We start from the raw sequence: 18,883 nt of genomic DNA, 5'->3' as shown, positions 1-18,883 counted from the left end.
CACACACACACACACACACACACACACACACGCTTACCAACAAGTCTGGAAAGGTAAACACCAAAAATTTCAGTGTTATCTCTGGGTTCTAAGATTGAAGCAATCTTTTTCATTCTGTGTTTTCTAAACCTTTTGCATTGAGTATGCATTGCTTTAAGATCAGATGAAATAAAGGCATGTAAGTCATGTTAATGATACAAAAGTGAAATACTCTCTAACTTGTAACATTTTGCATAAGTTATTATCAAATCACTTGGCAAACATGCAATAATAATTATGATAAAAATAAATGCCACATATAGAGTGTTTGCCGATAGGCATTGCGTTAATTTTTTATATACATAATCTAATAAAAACCCACAATAACTTCATGAGGCAGATAACATGCAGCTCGCAAGGTGAAATACAGAGTCGGAATGTGAATCCTGCTTTGTCTGTCTCCTGAGCCGTTCTTTTGTGGGCCTTGAGCCACAAAGCTCTAAGGTGTAATGATGACTTGCACCCGAATCCTGTTTCTGAGGCATTTACAGGGCAAACTGCAAGCAGTATTCTAGAATTGGCTTAATTTTTCTGTATTCTTCATTGTCAGAAACTAAGGTCTACCTGGAATTCTGGATTGTCATCACTGTTGCTCATTCACTCTGTCATATAGAAATGGTCTTATCCAGGTCTGATAAGTGACAAGGTGTGGAAACGTATCCCTCTTTCTACCCTAAGGGATTGGTTCTGAACAAAAATGGAGAGCAGGGCCATAAAGTAAATATCCACCCACTGCAGTTGGCTCCTTTTTGGTATGTTAGAAATATATTAACCAGTGCTTGTTTTAATGTGAGACAGTTTATGTACAAGTGACCACAGCTGATAAAACTCAAGAGTTCATGCCAACAATGAAATTCCTCATAGTTCAAGTAATCATGAGGCCACTAACCTATGAGGTAGTTGCTAAGAAACACAGGGACAGATCCTAACTATTCTTATTAGCCACCATTTGGGTCAAATGACTAACTTTTCCAAAGTTCATTCCTTCATTCTTCATTATTATCAGCCAAAGGGGAAGAGCAGCGGAAATGTATGGGATTTTTGTTTGTTTGTTTCTGTCAGTATCACTGATTTCACAGAAACATGTTGAGGTGGCTTATGTTGAAAATGTCACACAGCTGGATGTGTGGAGATGATGGCTCAGATGGCTGGAGAGAAACCCTGCGGTCACCTCTTGCCCAACCCCATAAACACCGGATATTACTTGCTCTTTGGGGACTCCCTGGTGACCTGTCCTGCCCATGGCTTCCCCAGGCACCCTTCCAGGTGGTGAGCAGAATCTTATTCCTTGACTTAGCTGGGCTTTGAGCCATTGTGTTTCCTCATTCAGGAAAGCACAGTTTACACATATTTGTTTCTAAAAGATTTGAGTTTGACATTCATGTTTTAGCATTCTTCGTGTTCTTTTCTTGGAAAGCACTTTATGACTTTCATAAATATACTTTGCAGATAGTGTGTAGGTTTGTAATAACTTATTACATGGGTCTAGGTCAGCTGTCTGTCCTCTCCTAGAGTAGGGTTGCTCCTGATTCTGTCTAAGGTACCCTTCTCTCATGGTTCTGTCTTGTCTTCTGATTCGGGGGAGCTGCACCTCTGCCCCCACATTGGCAGTGCTTTCTGGCTTGAGTGTTGATCCATGCTTTTGTTGTTAAAGCAGCTTCTCTGCTCATTCCGTAAGTGCCCCCAATCAGCTTTTTAAAATGCAGACTTTTCTACCGGAATCACACAACCTCAGCAGCATGTGCAATAGTAGGTGCCTTGCTTTAACTACTTTTATTTTTGCTTGCTACAGCTCAGCTCCATACAAAGGCAGGACACTTTACAGAGGCTGCCTTGAGTCAGAAAAAATGCCCAGCCAACAACTTCTGCCTCTATAAAGGCTGTTTTCTCAGAGGCACAAAAAAAGGCTGTGTCCTCAGCCCACAGCAGAGGCATTGAACAAAATAAGGTGCTTTGTGCCAGGATGGCAGGGTAGGGACAACCAAGATGAAATTAGTGAAGGACTCTGGCTTTACGGAGCTTCAACCTTGTAAGAGAGACAAGACAAATATAAAATATCTGTGATGTGAAGTAAAAGGTGGTATCCCACACCTGATGCAAAATGTGGATAGTTAGAAAGGCAGAAATTACTTTTTTAAAAATGTTTATTCATTTTTGAGAGAGAGTACAAGTAGGGAAGGGCAGAAGCAGTGAGCCTGATGTGGCCTCAAACTCACGAACTGTGAGATCATGACCTGGGCCCAAGTTGGATGCTCAACTGGCTAAGCCACCCAAGTACCCCAGGGAAGAAATTACTATTTAAAAAATTTTTTTAACAATTATTTTTGAGAAACAGAAAGAGACAGTGTGATCAGGGGAGAGGGAGAGAGAGGGAGACACAGAATCCGAAGCAGGCTCCAGGCTCTAAGCTGTCAGCACAGAGCCCGACACGGGGCTTGAACCCACAGACTGTGAGATCATGACCTGAGCCAAAGTCAGATGCTTAACTGACTGAGCCGCCCAGACACCCCAGAAATTACTTTTGAGTGGGAATATCAGGGATGGCTTTTAGCAGACCTGTGAATTAAGACAAAAGTTAGAAAAGAAAGTTGAGCAGGAAAAACATTTCAGATAGAGGAGGATCATTACGAACAAAGCTATCGTCTGGTTTCCTTATTTTCTGGATTCATAAACAAACCCAGAGAAATGACATGACTTACAGAAGATGTCTACCAAGTTGGGTTTTTTCCTGAGAAGATAAGCCTTCTCCAATTCTGACTCCGCAAGGGCTCTAAAAAGTTTTTATCGCTCTGAATGTTTAACTTTGAAGTCCGTTGACAGTGTAGTGTATTAGTGGTAGTGGCGTGGAGGTGCTGAGGTGCTGGGGACAGTGCTTGCAGGACTTTTGGTTCTCTGAGGAAGGAACAGCGGCAGCCGGCCTCACCTATCTTTATTATTGGTGTGTGGGTTTGGAACCCAACAGCAGTTGTCTGTGCCCCCCTGTGTGCTGGGGGCCCAGCGCCCCAGCCATGCGCGCCCATAGGCCAGCTTGGTGCTGGATGGCCTGCGGGCTTTCTGGCTTTCAGCTTAGGGTGGCCAGGTCTAGCAAATAAAAATGCAGGGCATCCAGTTACATTTGAATTTCATACAAGCAACAATTTTTTGTATAAGTGTGTCCAATTTGTAACCTGATTTCAGTTTTTTCATATGATCAGAGTTCTTATTTGCATAATTTCCCTGAATAGTTTTGCCTTAAAACAACAAAGTGACATTTGTGTTTTTCCTTTAAAAAAACAAAGTACCATTGAACATGGCCTCAAAGATTTTTAAAGATCAAGATCCAGGGGAAGTTAAGGTGAATAGACTTGAATGTGTCTTATTATCTTTATATACCCAACACCTGCTTCATGGCGGCAGGCAGTAAGTGTTGTCTGAAATAAGAATGAAGGAGTTAGCACATTCCTGATTTTTATTCCCTGTCATTTTAGAGTCTCCCTTGATGCGGTGACAAACTGAAGCCCCAGACACAGTTCTTTTCTACCTGTGTCAGTGGGGAGAGAATGAGAAACATCTCCTATCATCGTTAGTGTTTCCCAAAGACCTCCTCGATAGGAGTGACCCAAGTAATCAAGCATTGTTTAAAAAAACAAAGTGATGGATTATCTGTAAAGTGTTTACAGGGGTCACATCGCTTGGAGCCTATGCAACCTTACTATACCTTCTAATACGGCTGGGTATAAAGCAATAATCTAAACTCTGCAGATTAAATATCCCAGATGTCATTAATGGCTAACACTCAGTTTATAAGAGATCAGATCTCTGAAATTATTCATGAGGTATAATTCACTACAGATGAGGTCTCTCTACTTGGTACAAAGTGTTTTTGGTCCTAACACCCCATTTTGAAGATATTAAAGCAAAAGCTAAAAGCATGGCCTACAGCTTGTGTTCATTACTCTTGGGTAGTTTATGGAAGCATTTGAGTTCTTAAGACATAGTTATCTAATAAGATTAAAATGGCCTGTCTTCATGTTAGGGCTGTTTCTGTACTTTAATGCTTATTTTATTCTCCTAAAGTTTAAGTGTTTTGGGTTCTAATAGGCCAAGTGAATGAATATTGAAGGCAGATAATGAAAAGGGGAATGAGGTGTTAATGGCGACTTTTATTTGTTGGACTACGGTTGACACAGTGGATTCTTTTGGCCTGGACAACTCTTTCATCAGAAGCCCAAGTACTTGATTCTAAATTAGAAAGTCTTGAGTGGCAAAGCATGAACATACTGTTTCATTCTACTAGTTATTAATGCTTTCTCCACTGCTGATGCTTTTTGCTCATGGAGTTTTTTGAGCTCCAGGGAATTCTTGTCAAAGAAGGAATGAGCCCTTCATCACAACCAGCAAGATTTGTATGTCTCTCTTGCTTTCCCCAATAACCTTTTCACAAGAAAAGTTTGCATATACATGGAGCTGGATATTTTTAAAGACTTCCTGAAACAAATGTTTGTTCTAATTACAGTTTTATATAGTGTATGCCACTTGAAGAAAACCCACAGTGTGAAAATGTGCACTTATGGAAATAATAAATTATAGGAACGTCTAACACCTGGTCCCCGATAGCTTGCTCAAAGGATGGATAAACAAATGCAGAAATAGCCACCAACCACTGTAATCGAGGCCATAAAATAAGTAATTAGACCATATTAACAAATCAAACCCATCTGGAACCAACAGAGGAATGGCTTTGGGTTTTAACCAAAGGACCTAATTCATTCCAAGGACCTAATAATAGCAAATAAAGTGTATCTCTCTCCTATAGCATCAATTTCAAGGAAAGCGACATGAAATGCTATAAATTAACTTTGAGAATTTCATCTGTTTTCTTTTTTAATTTTGCTTTGAGAATGTAGGGGTTTTATAATTTTTTATTTTACCAACTATTTATGTTCACTGTAGAAAACTGCTAATAGACAAATAAACAAAAAAAAGATAGAAACCACTGGTCATTCCACCACTCAGAGATCACAATTATTGGGGTGCCTACATGGCTCAGTGGGTTAAGCGTCCAACTTTGGCTCAGGTCATGATCTCACAGCTCCTGAGTTTGGGCCTGCGTCAGGCTCTGTGCTGACAGCTCAGAGCCTGGAACCTGCTTCGGATTCTGTGTCTCCCTGTCTCTCTGCCCCTCCCCTGCTTGTACTCTGTCTCTCCCTCTCTCAAAAGTAAATAAACTTTAAAAAAATTTTTTAAAAAGGTAACAGTTGTTATTTTCTGGTTGTAATCCTTCAACACTTTCAATGAATACATATAGATACATATTTTAATAAAAATTAACTCTTGCTTTACTGTTTTTTTTACCCTGTGTTTTCATTCAGTTGTGACCCCTCCTATCAATATGTATGTACATCTTTAGCATGTTTGGACCATATACAGATTTGGGGGGATTTGTGGGCCCTTCACCCCCCAAAATGTATACAAAATGTTGTGGGTTGTATGTGTACATGTATAACTTTAGAGAGATATTGCAGTTGTGTATCTTCCCACTCAGGAGCATATTAAGACTCTCAGTGTGTTCTTGTCCTTTTCATTCCTCTCTGCATTTTTACTTTTCTTCTTCTTCTTGTTTTTTTTTTGAGAGAGAGTAAGAGTGTGCCGGAGAGAGAGAATCTTAAGTAGGCTCCAGGTCCTGCCTAGAGCCTGACATGGGGCTCAATCTCATGACTGTGAGATCATGACCTGAGCTGAAATCAAGAGTGGGACACCTAACTGAGTGAGCCACCCGGGCGCCCCTTTACTTTTCTGTCTATAGGTCCCACATCATGGTGTTAACAATTTGATGGCCATTTTTTAAAAAGACATTTAATTTATTAACATTTCAATATTTCTTATTATTTTTATTGCATCTTAGGGTCTCTTTTGTTACTTTGTAAGCCCATCTTTAATATAGAACTGAGCGATAATGTATGGTTCACTTTACATAAATTTGCTTTAGATTTACATTACACGAACACGTTTCATATAAACATGTTTCATATATTTCATACACATGTTTCATAAACAGCTATATACCATTTTCCATACGATAGAATAATACAAATTATTTATTGTGAAATGGAAAGATACCCACAAGGATTTACTTTGTATTTTTACATAACAAAATCTTTTAAAATCTGTCTTTCAAAATTTTTACAACTTTTCCCCTTAAAATAATATATATGTTCTGCATTTTTGTGTATAAACAAACCAAGGCTGCTGTTTAAAATGTTTGCTGAAGGAACCAGCTTAGAAATATTTATCTCTAAAGTTTAATGTTATCTAAAAATAAAATTTCATACATGACAGAATTATAGAAAAGGAGTTCAGAGAGTTGAAACAGGGGACGGATAAAGCTCTCACTGTTTCTTCCAATTAATGAACTGGCAACAGAGTCTGTCAATGGGAAACCTCAACCATGGGGACATAGCAGTGGGAAAGCCTAATCCATTTCCAAAGGCCCTATTCCTCCAAATTTCCCAGTCAACTTCGGTTCCACAGGAGGTTCTAGTTTCATCCACTGAAGGTCTTCCTCTCCTCTTCCTCTCTCTCCATCCCATTCCTCTCCTTGCCCCACCTTCCGACCCCTTCCCCCACTCCCCTCCTGCCTCTCCCCCCACTCTCTTGTTCTTTCTTTCCTCATTCCCCACACTTGATCTCTTCACCATCCAGAGTCCTCAGAGGGGCTTTCTTGGTAGCTTCTGCACACTGTAATCTAATTCACCTTTTCCCCCTTGCATTAGGCATCTGTCTCTTTACTGTTTGGTTTAGCTTCTCTCTCAGCTCCTTCAGCCTCTGCTGCAATGGCAGGAAGCATTTTCTACCTTGTTTCTGCTGACTGTTATTGCTGCCTTCACAAATGTGACTTTCTTTTATAATATATTCCTACCTCAAGCAGTGCTGCCCACTAACTAGCCTCTCTACCCCCATCCTACCATACCACCATTCTCTTTCCTGTAAGTCAGCTTCTCCTTTATTATGGATTTATGCAGATGAGATTCATGTTTGCAGAAAACACAAATAACATAGTATTCAAAAGATACATACTGAATTAAAAGAGGTGGTTATTAATGTCTGTAGATTGATGAGTTTATGTTATTTTCATTTCTTATTTACATTTGTGCTAAACCACTGAACCTTTCTATATCTACTGAAGTTAAAATGTTTGATCATATCAAGAAATATGTGCCTTTAAATTGGGTATGTGAATATCTGGATTGACAAAAATCAGAGTCAATTTTTATAACCTCAGAAGCCTTCATCATTGCATTATAAAAGAGCTTTTAAAGTATCCCTTTAAAAATGACTAAAGTGCTAGGAAAGAAAAAACAAAAAAGCAACAACTACAAAAAGAATCAAAAGTCCTTAGTATCTTCAAAGTTGTTTTAGTTTATTTAAAAAATATTTCAAAGTAGTTTTTGAAAATTCCATAAACTGAAGTACATGGTTGTGAATGCGTTTTCCTATAAATAGGCCATATATTCACCATTAAAGAGGCAAGCCAGTGTGGGTTTTGATGTGGATTTTTCACAGTTGTCATTGTAAAACAGTGAAAGTTTCAAGCAGTTGTGCAACTATACACTGGAGGTGCCGTAGAATTGTGCTTTTATAGAGGTAAAGGAAATACTCATTACTGAGATAAATCTTGAAGATAAACTCTACATAGGAATTTCCTCTGCAACACTGAAACCATGAATTTTCTGGCCCCCTACTGTTATTAAAAAGAGCTTATTCCAACAAAGTGGCTGACACTGAACTCAGTTCCTTGCACGTGAGGGTCCATGTCTTTCACTTACTGATTAGAGCTGGGGGAGTGTGTAATGTATGTAATACTTGTCACAGACCAAAAGAAAAGGACTCTTAAAGTAACCACCTTTAAGCCAATTGGGAATGCTACTTTCAGCAGAATCTAACACAGAAATAAACATGAAACTAATGACCCTGAAAAGTATTTGTACAGTTTCCTTTGGTCATGGTCCTATTGGCACACTTTCAGCCTTGAGTTTTTCGTGTCCTGTGGATTATAGTTAATCATAAATTGTAGATGTTTTGTTCTTATCTGAACTTCCGTTTTGTAAATTACATGCAATCCCGACACTGTATGTTTTAGAGGTCACACTCCATAAAGAGGACTGTCATGTTAGGAAAGTCAAAATAAAGCCTTCCTCTGCGCCCCACCCCCGAACCATTGGGTCTCAAGAACCTCTGTTGCATCCTGTTAAAAATTATTTTCTTTGAGTTGCCAGACACAAAGCTGACCTTGTTGTTTGCATCTTTATTTATTAAAAAATTTAAAAAATATGGAAAAGTTTGAATGGCTAATACAAACTTAGTATACCAAGGATTATGGCAAGTGCAAGGTATTTTGCTGAGCTGATTGAGAGGCTTTGTAATATGTGAAGAAAGAGTGGAGGTTTCTGATTCAAAAGACCTGTTTTTAAGTCTTGTTTTCTAAGTTTGTAACAGGATGCAAGTTACTTCTGAGCTCTCCTGTCGTTCATCTATGAAAGAGGGAAAACAATTTATAGGTTTATGGTTCAGATGAATAACAAAAGGCATATATGTGTTTCTGACATGTAATGGATGCTCAATATAAGTGGTGATAAAATAATTGGAGAAAGGCATTTATAAAGAGAACCAGACCATGAGGTTCTCTTTAATTCTTTTTCCATTTAAATAAGAAAACACAGTGGCCAGGACATAGTTGATCATCAAAGGATGTTAGTTACTCTTTCATTTAACATTTCAAGTTATTGTTTGGTTTCCAAGACTGAAAGGACACGTATATATTCCTGACTCGACATTCAACAACAGACGGGGTACCTGGGCGGCTCAGTCAGTTAAGCATACGACTTCCGCTCAGGTTATAATCTCAGTTGCTTGTGAGTTCAAGCCCCACGTCAACCTCTGTACTGACAGCTCAGAGCCTGGAACTTGCTTCAGACTCTGTCTCCATCTCTCTGCCCCTCCCCTGCTTGTGTGCTCTCTCTCTCTCAAATATAAAATTTTTAAAAAATTAAAAAAAATTTTTAAACTTTCAACAATAGATTGCCTCATTGTGATGCTTCTTAAATATTATTGTGCATGTAAATGACCCAGGAACATTGCTGAAGTGCAGATTCAGCAGGTCTGATATGGGCCTTGAGTTCTGGTTCAGCAGGTCTCTGATAGGGCCTGTGACTCTGCATTTCTAAGAGGTTCCCAGGTGATGCCTTTAAATTGACTTACTGTTCACACTTTGAATCTCAAGGCATTGATGGCCCAGACAATAAATATCCTCTTTTTTCTCTTTGCAGTGTCTTATTTCATAGAGCATAAAGAGTTTAGAGACATTTAATCAACTGAGCCCAGGCCCCCCAAGAAACAACCCGTCATTGATGGAGCCATCTTTAGTGGCAAAATGATTGATAGAGGTCAGGCAGATTTTGATGCTTTGGGTATAATTAATATGTTAGGTTTTTTTTATTTTTATGTCTTTATTTTATTTTTTGAGAGAGAGAGACAGAGTGTGAGTGGGGGAGGGGCAGAGAGGGAGGGAGACACAGAATCGGAAGCAGGCTCCAGGCTCTGAGCTGTCAGCACAGAGCCCATCACGGGGCTCTAACCCACGGACTATGAGATCATGACTTGAGCCGAAGTCGGACACTTAACCGACTGAGCCACCCAGGCACCCCAGGTTTTTATATTAACATGTACCTAGTGGGTTGGAATAAGCTGCCTACTCCTCCCCCAGAACCCATGAGAAGCCAGATAACCTGAGCCGTCAGCTCAGTGATACTAGGCATTACCATGGTTCTACTACAAAATAGCCCTGACCCACCAATAGGGATATTTTTTATTGCCTTGTTCTTGCCAGCTCAATATCAGAGGACAAGGTCCCATTGCTTTGGAATTCCTAGCCTTGTTTTTGTAAGTTTCCTGGAATAAAACTGTACTGTATGTAGGACAATTCTGTTATCTTTGTCCCCCAGTTATGAAGGCATGCTCCTCTCCCCCATCCCGGGACACAGGTCCTTTAGTCTCCCAGTCACTGGGAACCCCAGGCTAGGCATGCTCACAGGAATGCCCCATTCCTCTTTTCTCCCACCTTTCTCACAACCAGTACCATAGACATAGTGTTTCTAACCTATTTTTGAAGCTAACTGACAGGAACATGTTCATAAAACTTTTTAACAAAGATTAATTCAGAATAATGAGAACGTCATAATCACACTCAATGTATAAACAATGATTTTAATTTAATAAACAGTTAAATGTAACATAATCATAGGAACATTGCAGAATAGCAAGTTTAGTTTGGATCACTGGTCTCTTTTCACAGCGAGATAATAAATGTTCTTGAGCCAAAGGCAACTGGACAGAAGTCTCAGGATTGCTGCTCTTTCTTTCCTTTCCTTTTTTCTTTCTTTCTTTCTTAATTCCTTCCTTCCTTCCTCCTTCTTTCCTTCCTTCTTCTCTCTTTCTCTCTCTCCCTCCCTTCTTTCCTTCCTTCCCTCTTTTTTTTATTTCTTCTGTGTTTTGGGGTGTATTATAGGGTACTATAAAGGGATTCATTATTTACTTATAATATCGCACAAATACTTTTAAAGTCAGTAAGTATTCATTTTCACCTTTACTTTAAATAGTTGCTTAACTATGTACATAACGGTGTGGTGGTGCGATACTTTGTTTAATTAACATGCTAATGTGGGGCAATCTGATTCTTTCTCAACTTTTCTCATTTTTATTAACCAAGCTGGTCAGTGGCCTTGTTAAGATCTAAATAACTGCTGCTCAGCTATTTCTTGCATATCTACTCACCTATTTACTCCTCAAAGAATTCTCATAGGTATGTTATCTTCCTCTAGATATGCATTACCCAGCACGGTATTTAAATGAAGCTAGTAATTTTGTGATACTCTGGTAAGTATGGGGATTAAAAACTTGGATTCTGACCGAGTCTGAATGCTGGGTCTGCTGGAAAAGATACTCAACCTCTTTGTACCTCAGTTTCTTCATCTACCATAAGGGGATGATAATAGTACATTTCTCGCCTAGTTGTTGTGAGGATTAAGGAAATGATGTATTTAAAGGGTACCGAATAGTATCTAGCATTTAGTACTTCCTCAAGTAATATTAACTACTGTTAATGATAATTAACTTGCTCTGTCTTTTTAAACTTTTTTTTTTTAATGTTTTATTTATTTTGATACAAAGAGAGACAGCATGAGAGGGGGAGGGGCAGAGAGAGAGAAGGAGACACAGAACCGGAAGCAGGCTCCAGGCTCTGAGCTAGCTGACAGCACAGAGCCTGATGCGGGGCTCAAACCCACAAACGTGAGATCTGACCTGAGCCGAAGCCGGAGGCTTAACTGACTGAGCCACCCAGGCGCCCCGCTCTGTCTTTTTATTCACACTTTTAAACCTAAATTTCCACCAAAATGTGGCTGCAGACAAACTTCATTTTTTGCTAAGAAATATTGGGAGCAGGAAGAGAGGAATAAATGGTCTCCAGGGGGTAAAGCACATATTAGGAAATATGGTCGATTTTTGTTATGTGTTCAGATATCAAACATTTAATACAGTCCTATCACTGGACTAGGCTACAGGTATCAGAGGCATCTCCCTAGCAGTCAGGGTGATGGAGACAGGCATAGTCACCAGGCATCCACCAGTCACCTGCCATCAGCCAAGGTATGTGTTCCAACACGGTAGATTATCTATGATCTCTCCTGTCCATATGGGCCAGAACTGAATGGCATACATTTATTTTTACTTCTCCCCTAAGATTCTTTCTCCTAGCATAAGCAGAGAAAAAGCAATTTTTTTTTTTATTTACTTGGGCTTTTCCTAAAGAACAGACTTTACTGTACTCATTTGACCTCCTTAGAGAGTCTTTTCTGCAAACTGTGCTTCACTATCCAGCAGGGTTCTGGCATCTGGAAGACCCTCAGTGGGCGTAGTGACTAGGTATGAATTTGGAACCTATTTTGGGAGATAGGAAAATGCAGGGAATTTGGGGTCAGTCATTCACTCCTAACTACTAGTGGAGTGCATTAGAAACATTTGAATCAGGCATTTTTCTGTATTTTAACTGTTAGACCAAGTCCTTGGTTGATAAGAAAACAAAGTCTACAATAAATCAAATGTATGAAGGAAAACCCAGGCGTTTTTTTTTTTTTTTTGTCTTAAGAGGCTCTGTGGTCTGAAGCACTGAGGGAAAAAAATGCATATCAAAAGGCCTGATCTTCATTCTTAATTTTGTACCAGAGTGAGTTTTGCACTAGAAAAGATAAAGCAATCCAGTTCTTTGATTTAGGGCAGAAGTTCCTGGTCCTCCTTGTAATCCTGTCCTATTATTGTTCAGGACATGAGTCTTGATGGAATAGCCAAATCCCATTGGAATTGAGTGATCTGTGTGTGGTCACTCAGCTAATCAGCAGTGCTTTCTTGTGGACTAGGATTCCACTTCAGCCCTTCTTCATAGAAGAGGGCTTCATTCTATTCCTAGAATATATGCTTTCTGAACAAACTATATAGAAGAAATTGTCTTCTAAAGAAAAAGCTAAAAGGAAGAATGGATTAGTCACTGCTTCTACCCTAATCGTGTTTGTTAAAAATGTTATGTATACTGAAAATCACAAAATGTTATTTACTCTAAAGAATGGGTGTATCTTAGAACTAATAGAGATTTTAAGAGCTCCAGAATTTCTGAGGAAAATGTTCAGGGAAAATACAAGTAGGTAAACATTGCTATTTTTTGAAGCCTCATTAGGTGAGAATTGTAGATCCGGCCCTCCTCATAAGTTACAAAGGAAAGTAGCATCTAGGAATATGTTGAGTCAGTGGTGTTCATGAGAGGATCAGCACCCCCCTGCTGTGTGAATATTACATAGCTATTAAAATGAAATACATAAGTGCATTAAAAATGGCATGAAATGAGTACAAAAATGAAGTGAAATAGGAGATGATCTGAGATAAATTGTTTAGAAAAATCCTGGTGCAGAATACTATTCAGAACATGATCTCTGTGTTGTAAAAACCAACTCCAAATCTGTAAACACATGGGGTAGGTAGACGCCTTGGTCAAGAGCTTGATGAACATACTTCAGCTGCTAGCAGTAGATTTCCCAAAGTATTGAGAGTGAGTAAAGAAGATGAGAATGATGGCAGGGTGTGGGGGAAAGGGGACAGAGAGGCACATTTACTTTATTCATATCTGCATTGTTTGGAATTGTTCTCATAAACATGTATTTTTATAATATTTTATGTTAAAAAGCCATAAAAAATCTTTGTATCAGAAATGAATCTCTGAGTCTGTCTGGTGGTTTGAAGCTGTATTCTACAAAGAAACATGTCAATCAGCAAATAGTGCAAATGACAAGTATTCCTCCACCTGAAGAAACTCCATAAAATTATAATATAAATTGTCTCACACCTGTAAATATTGGCTGTCACATGTCACAGATTATAGGAAGAGATGAAAATGAAATCCAAAGCTGCTATAGATGGAAATCATTACATCTAGCTTGAGTGGGCTGATACTAACAACAGAAGGGAAATGTGTAGAGGTAAAAAAAAGATGCTGATGGTATGCAAATATTTTCATAATAGTGTGAGAAAGATATGCTGCTGCTCTGTTACGATACTTAGCATCTTAGGTACTGATCGCTGTCCTCACACCTTCCTTATAAAGCATTCCATCCCAACATAGAGGAGAATAATTTCCATGGAAATGAATCCATTAACTAATGAACACATTTGTACTGAGAACTTTGCTCATGCTGGCAGCACATATACATTTGTACTGAGAACTTCAAGTATGCACTGCTCTAGATACAGGGTTGGAGAGGGGAGCACAAGGATGAATGAGAGTCAAGCATTACTTCATGTTGGTTATAAACTCATGGGGAGCTAAGGTGGTGCACTGGCTCTGGAGTGCAGTGGGGACTGTAGTAAGCACACAAATGCATAAACTAAACCAGGACTTCAAAATAGAGTGGTTGGATGGTCCCTCCAAGGAGAGATGTTTTGTTTTCTATTTTGTTTTGTTTTAGAGCAGAAAAAAATCTGACCCTCATTATAGGCAGAGGAGAAAGAGTCAGTATGGAGAGGTGACAATGAGGTAAGAGAAAGAAAGTGATTAATGGGAGGTAATGGAGAAGTTTAAAGAGAGACCAGGGGGCAAGAGTTGCCATGAAAAGTAAGGATATTATGCAAAATCTGTAAAAGAAAGAAGAGGGCCTGAGTGGTGAGGAAGAGATGCTTTGAGGTGAAAGAAGAACAAACCAGAAGAGTCCACTCATAACAGCTTTGACTTTCTCAGTCTAGTGGGAAGTTACACCATTGACAGAATGAGAGTCTTGGTAGGCTTGGGAGCTGTGGAAAGACTTGGGACAGCCACTGTGAAGAGTAAAAGTCAACCAGGGATTAGAACTTTTGGGTAAACTCTGTAGGGCAAATGCTGGATTGTAGGGTAGTTCTATTTTTAACCTTTTGAGGAACCTCCATACTGTTTTTCAGAGCGGCTGCACCAGCTTGCATTCCCACCAACAGTGAAGAGGGCTCCTCTTTCACTGCATCCTTGCCAACATCTGTTATTTCTTGTGTTGTGGATTTTAGCCACTCTGACAGGCTTATTGTAGTTTTGATTTGTATTTTCCTGATGCTCAGTGATGGGAGCATCTTTTCATGTATCTGTATGTCTTCTTTGGAACAATGTCTATTGGTATCTTCTGCCCATTTTTTAACTGGGTTATTCATTTTTTGGGTGTTGAATTTTATAATTCCATCATATATTTTGGATACTAACCCTTTATCAGAAATGTTATTTGCAAATATCTTCTCCCATTCCATAGATTGCCTCTTGGTTTTGTTGATTGTTTCCTTCACTGTGCAAAAGCTTTTCATTTTGATGTAGACACAATAGTTTATTTTTGCTTGTATTTCCCTCGCCTCAGGAGATATACCTAGAAGAAGACTTATGTGAAAGAGGTTACTGCCTGTGTTCTACTCTAGGATTTTTACAGTTTCAGGTCTCATGTATAGGTCTTTAATCCATTTTGAATTTATTGTTGTATATGATGTAAGAAAGTGGTCCAGTTTCATTCTCGTGTGTTGCTGTGTACCCTGATGTTTATAGAAGCATTGTCTACGATAGCCAAATTATGGAAACAGTCAAGTGTCCATCGATTGATGAATGGGTAAATAAGATGTGATATATACACACAATAGAAATATTATTCAGCCAGGGGCACCTGGGTGGCTCAGTTGCTTAAGTATCCGACTTTGGGCAGGTCATGATCTTGCAGTTTCTGGGTTTGGGTCCCGCATCAAGCTCTGTATTGATAGTTGAGAGCCTGAAGCCTGCTTCAGATTCTGTCTCCCTTTCTTGCTGCCTCTCTCCTGCTCAAGTTCTGTATGTCTTGTCTGTCTCTCTCTCAAAAATAAAATAAACATTAAAAATTTTTTTAAAAGAATATTATTCAGTGATACAAAAGAATGAAATCTTGCCATTTGCAATGACATGGATGGAGGTAGAGACTATAATGCTAAGTGAAATAAGTCAGAGAAAGCAAATACCATATGATAGTACTCATATGTGGAATTTAAGAAACAAAACAAATGGGCAAAGGGGGAAAAAATAGTGGCAAACCAAGAAAGAGACTCTTGACTATAGAGAACAAACTGATGGTCGTGAGAAGGGAAGGGTCTGAAGGGATGGGTGAAAAATGTGGTGGGGATTAAGGAGTGCACTTGTCATATGAGCACCGGCTGATGTGTGGAAGTGAGGAATCACTATATTGTGCCCCTGAAACTAATAATACATTGTAAGTTAACTAACTGGAATTTAAATTAAAACTTTTAAAAAAGTCAACCAGGGAGGATTAATAGGGTTGTGGAGCATCACTGAGGTCCCAACTGAGATGGAGTGGTGTGAATCTTTAATGAAACTAGTAAAAAGAAAACTTTTGCATTACTTTCCATAGCAATGTGGCAGCTGGGCATAGAGGCATGGAAATTCAGCTTAGCCAGAGTGCATGTTTTGTAGAAATCAAATGATTCTTAAATTGAAAGCCGTGTATGAAAATTTATTGGAAATTAATCAAATAATTGCATCATTTCAGATTTCACTTTGTCAGTATGTTTCTTTCCCCTTAAATTTTATAGTTAAATCAGATAACTATATTTTCTTAAAGAAATGGGAACAGTATCCTGTACTTCTAATGTTAACTAACCAAGTAATGCCATTAAAATTTCTCAAGTTTCTAGCTCATAGTTGCTTCTCATACATTATGTATTTTTAGGCTGGAAAAACTAATAACCTCCTTTCTGGAAGACCAAGATCCGGAGAGTAGACTAGAGGTTGGCACTGATATGCGTAAAATTCATCACTGTTTCCATTATTTAAAGGTAAATTTAAGCATTTCCTTTACTATAAGCCACTGTCTGCCATGTTGAAACTGCAATACAGTTTGCCTAGTTGCCCAGTCTTAGAACTCTTAAAAGATTAAGATCCAGCTTCTCATGTCCAGAATGGTATGATCTTCAAACAAAGCTGGGATGATTACTGAACTTCTTTAGAGGTTATATCTTACTTGCCATTGAATAACTTGTAGTTACTTTGCCAGAAATCTTTACCTTGTACACAGAATAATTCCATGTTCAAGAACCATTTCTTCTCAAGATATATAAAGTTGTGTCCTGCATTTTCCCCAACAGTTTAGATTTATCCATATAAACCCTCAGTTTTTCTCTGCCTTATATTATACCCTTTCTTGATGACATTAACCTTTATGTCTACCTCACTTGTGATTTGGCATTCTTCACTATGATGATAAGCATTTGTTGTGAGTCTGCTACGGGTCAAGCACTGGGAAAGCAAAACTGAATAAGGAAGGTCACGAAGAAGACATCAATGGAAAGAATAATTATAACACATTATAAGTGCTATTGGTGAAAGTGTAAATCAAGTGATATGGGGTTAAAGAGAAAGAGAAAGAAGTTTAAGAGGAGATAATGTTTGAGTAGGAATTTCTGGGTTTAGGGAAGGAGAGATAGGATAGCAGAGAAGAGAATGAGGAAGGGGTGAGGAGAGAGGTAGGGAGAAGGCAGAGATGGAGCTAAGGCAGCCTCATGTGAGAGACAAGGAGGGAAGAAAGGACATGCACGCCTGATTTGCGCAAGGGATTGTCAAAGGGGAAAAGAGTCCAAGAAACTAAGATATTTGGAAAAGATGGAGCATCTAGGTGGCTCAGTCAGTTGGGTGGCCAACTTCAGCTCAGTCATGACCTCACCTTGTGAGTTTGAGCCCTGCATCAGCCTCTGTGCTGACAGCTCAGAGCTGGGAGCCTGCTTTAGATTCTGTGTGTCTCTCTCTGCCCCTTCCCAACTCGTGCTCTGTCTCTCTGTGTCTCTCAAAACTGAATAAATTTAAAAAAAAAAAAAAAGGAAAAGAGTATGGACTCTAAGCTGTTATTTCATCTTACAGAAACTATGGAATGACAAGATCCATGTAAAAAGCACAGTCTCTTCAGAAGTCAAAGATCAAGACTGCCAAGAACCACTAAAAGAGGAAGAATATAAAAAGCTAAGAGACCTTCTACAGCAGAGGGATAATGAAATCAGTATCCTTTCTGAAGTGATTAGGACCTTACCCTCTACTGGCTTAAAAGAGGGAGTGACCACACTTCGATGTCTTACCCTGGCCACATCACCTGGGTCCCCGCCCTGCTTCCGGTTCACACAGCTTCTTTCCATTTAGAAGAGGTCCCTTCCACAAAAAAAAAAAAAAAAAAAGTAGCAGCTAGTGAAAAACACAGTTTCTATAAAAGAAAAAAAAATTTATTTTGTTTTTAGGTGGATACATTTACATTATTGGGAATATTTCAGTTTATTGGAAAGTATGGTCTTTTTCGCACCATCTCGTAACATTAAATTTTGTAGAGAATATATATTTTTGGACTACTCTGCTGTGCTCTTTCTGTTTTAGCTCTGAGCCAATAAGTTAGCGGGTTATCTTTAGCTAACTGACCGGACACTGGGCTGACCACAGCCTCACCATGGCCCAGAATTTGTGGCTGGTGTGTGGGCGAAACTCAAATGGTGGCTGAAAACTGACAAATGGTATTTAGCTTATGAAGAGCAGAGATTGATTTAAATGTAACTTTATTTAAAAGCCAGATCTACTGCTTCAGGTTCCACTTACAAATGTTCCCAAATTTGAAAGTGAGAGAAGAGTGTTCAAGATAGAAACCTTTTTGGCTCTAGGAGACAGTGTGTGTGGGGTCTGAGAGTGGGGAGCTGCCTCCAAGGGGACTCGGTGGTTACTTCTGAAGAGCCCTGGTTGGGTGGGTTAGACCACAGGTCTCCCCAACATTTCTTCGGTATTGTTTCTTGTCTTTCAAACTTGTACAAGATTTGACATTGTCAACGCATTTGCAGACTTGAAATGTGCACAAGAAGTTATTTTAGTCAGTCCTTATAAACATGTATTTTTGTTTGTTCATTTTTCAAAAGCAGCAACGGGTCTTTTGGCTTTAGTTAATGTGAAAAATGCATAAAGAGAGCCTACATGAAGGACATCCAGTAATAAAGAGGTAAAAGCCAACCACATACAAGGTAGGCACACTGCTTAATTAAACTCAGTCTCTTATTTGAGCGGAGTATTAGCAGACCCGGTATGCCTGATCCAAGTGAGTTTTAGCTCCTTTACTAGCCAGCCAGCAGCAGTAGGGTCAGCCATGAATTACACTCCCATGCAAGGCCTTGTCTGTGAGCTCTGCCCACAGTATCACCCTTCATTCCTTTCTTCTCTCTTACCTTATCCGTCGCCAGGGGTGCTCCCAGCCCAGAC

General features: G+C 39.2%; 1 protein-coding gene across 3 annotated transcripts in view; it reads left to right on the top strand.

Moving 5' to 3' along the window:
* The window catches only part of KIF6 (kinesin family member 6), a 382,012-nt gene that overhangs the window by 161,004 nt on the left and 202,125 nt on the right, over positions 1 to 18,883 (top strand). For all 3 annotated transcript variants that reach the window (XM_029945027.1, XM_029945028.1, XM_029945029.1), the window contains 2 exons: positions 16,335 to 16,440; positions 17,519 to 17,654. In XM_029945027.1, coding sequence (XP_029800887.1) covers positions 16,335 to 16,440; positions 17,519 to 17,654 — 242 coding nt within the window. The remainder of the gene's footprint in view (positions 1 to 16,334; positions 16,441 to 17,518; positions 17,655 to 18,883) is intronic.

This window comes from Suricata suricatta, chromosome 7 (genome assembly GCF_006229205.1).
Source record: "Suricata suricatta isolate VVHF042 chromosome 7, meerkat_22Aug2017_6uvM2_HiC, whole genome shotgun sequence".
Lineage (NCBI taxonomy): Eukaryota > Metazoa > Chordata > Mammalia > Carnivora > Herpestidae > Suricata > Suricata suricatta.
Note: the sequence above shows the minus strand (reverse complement) of the source record. Positions and strands in the feature narration are given on the sequence as shown.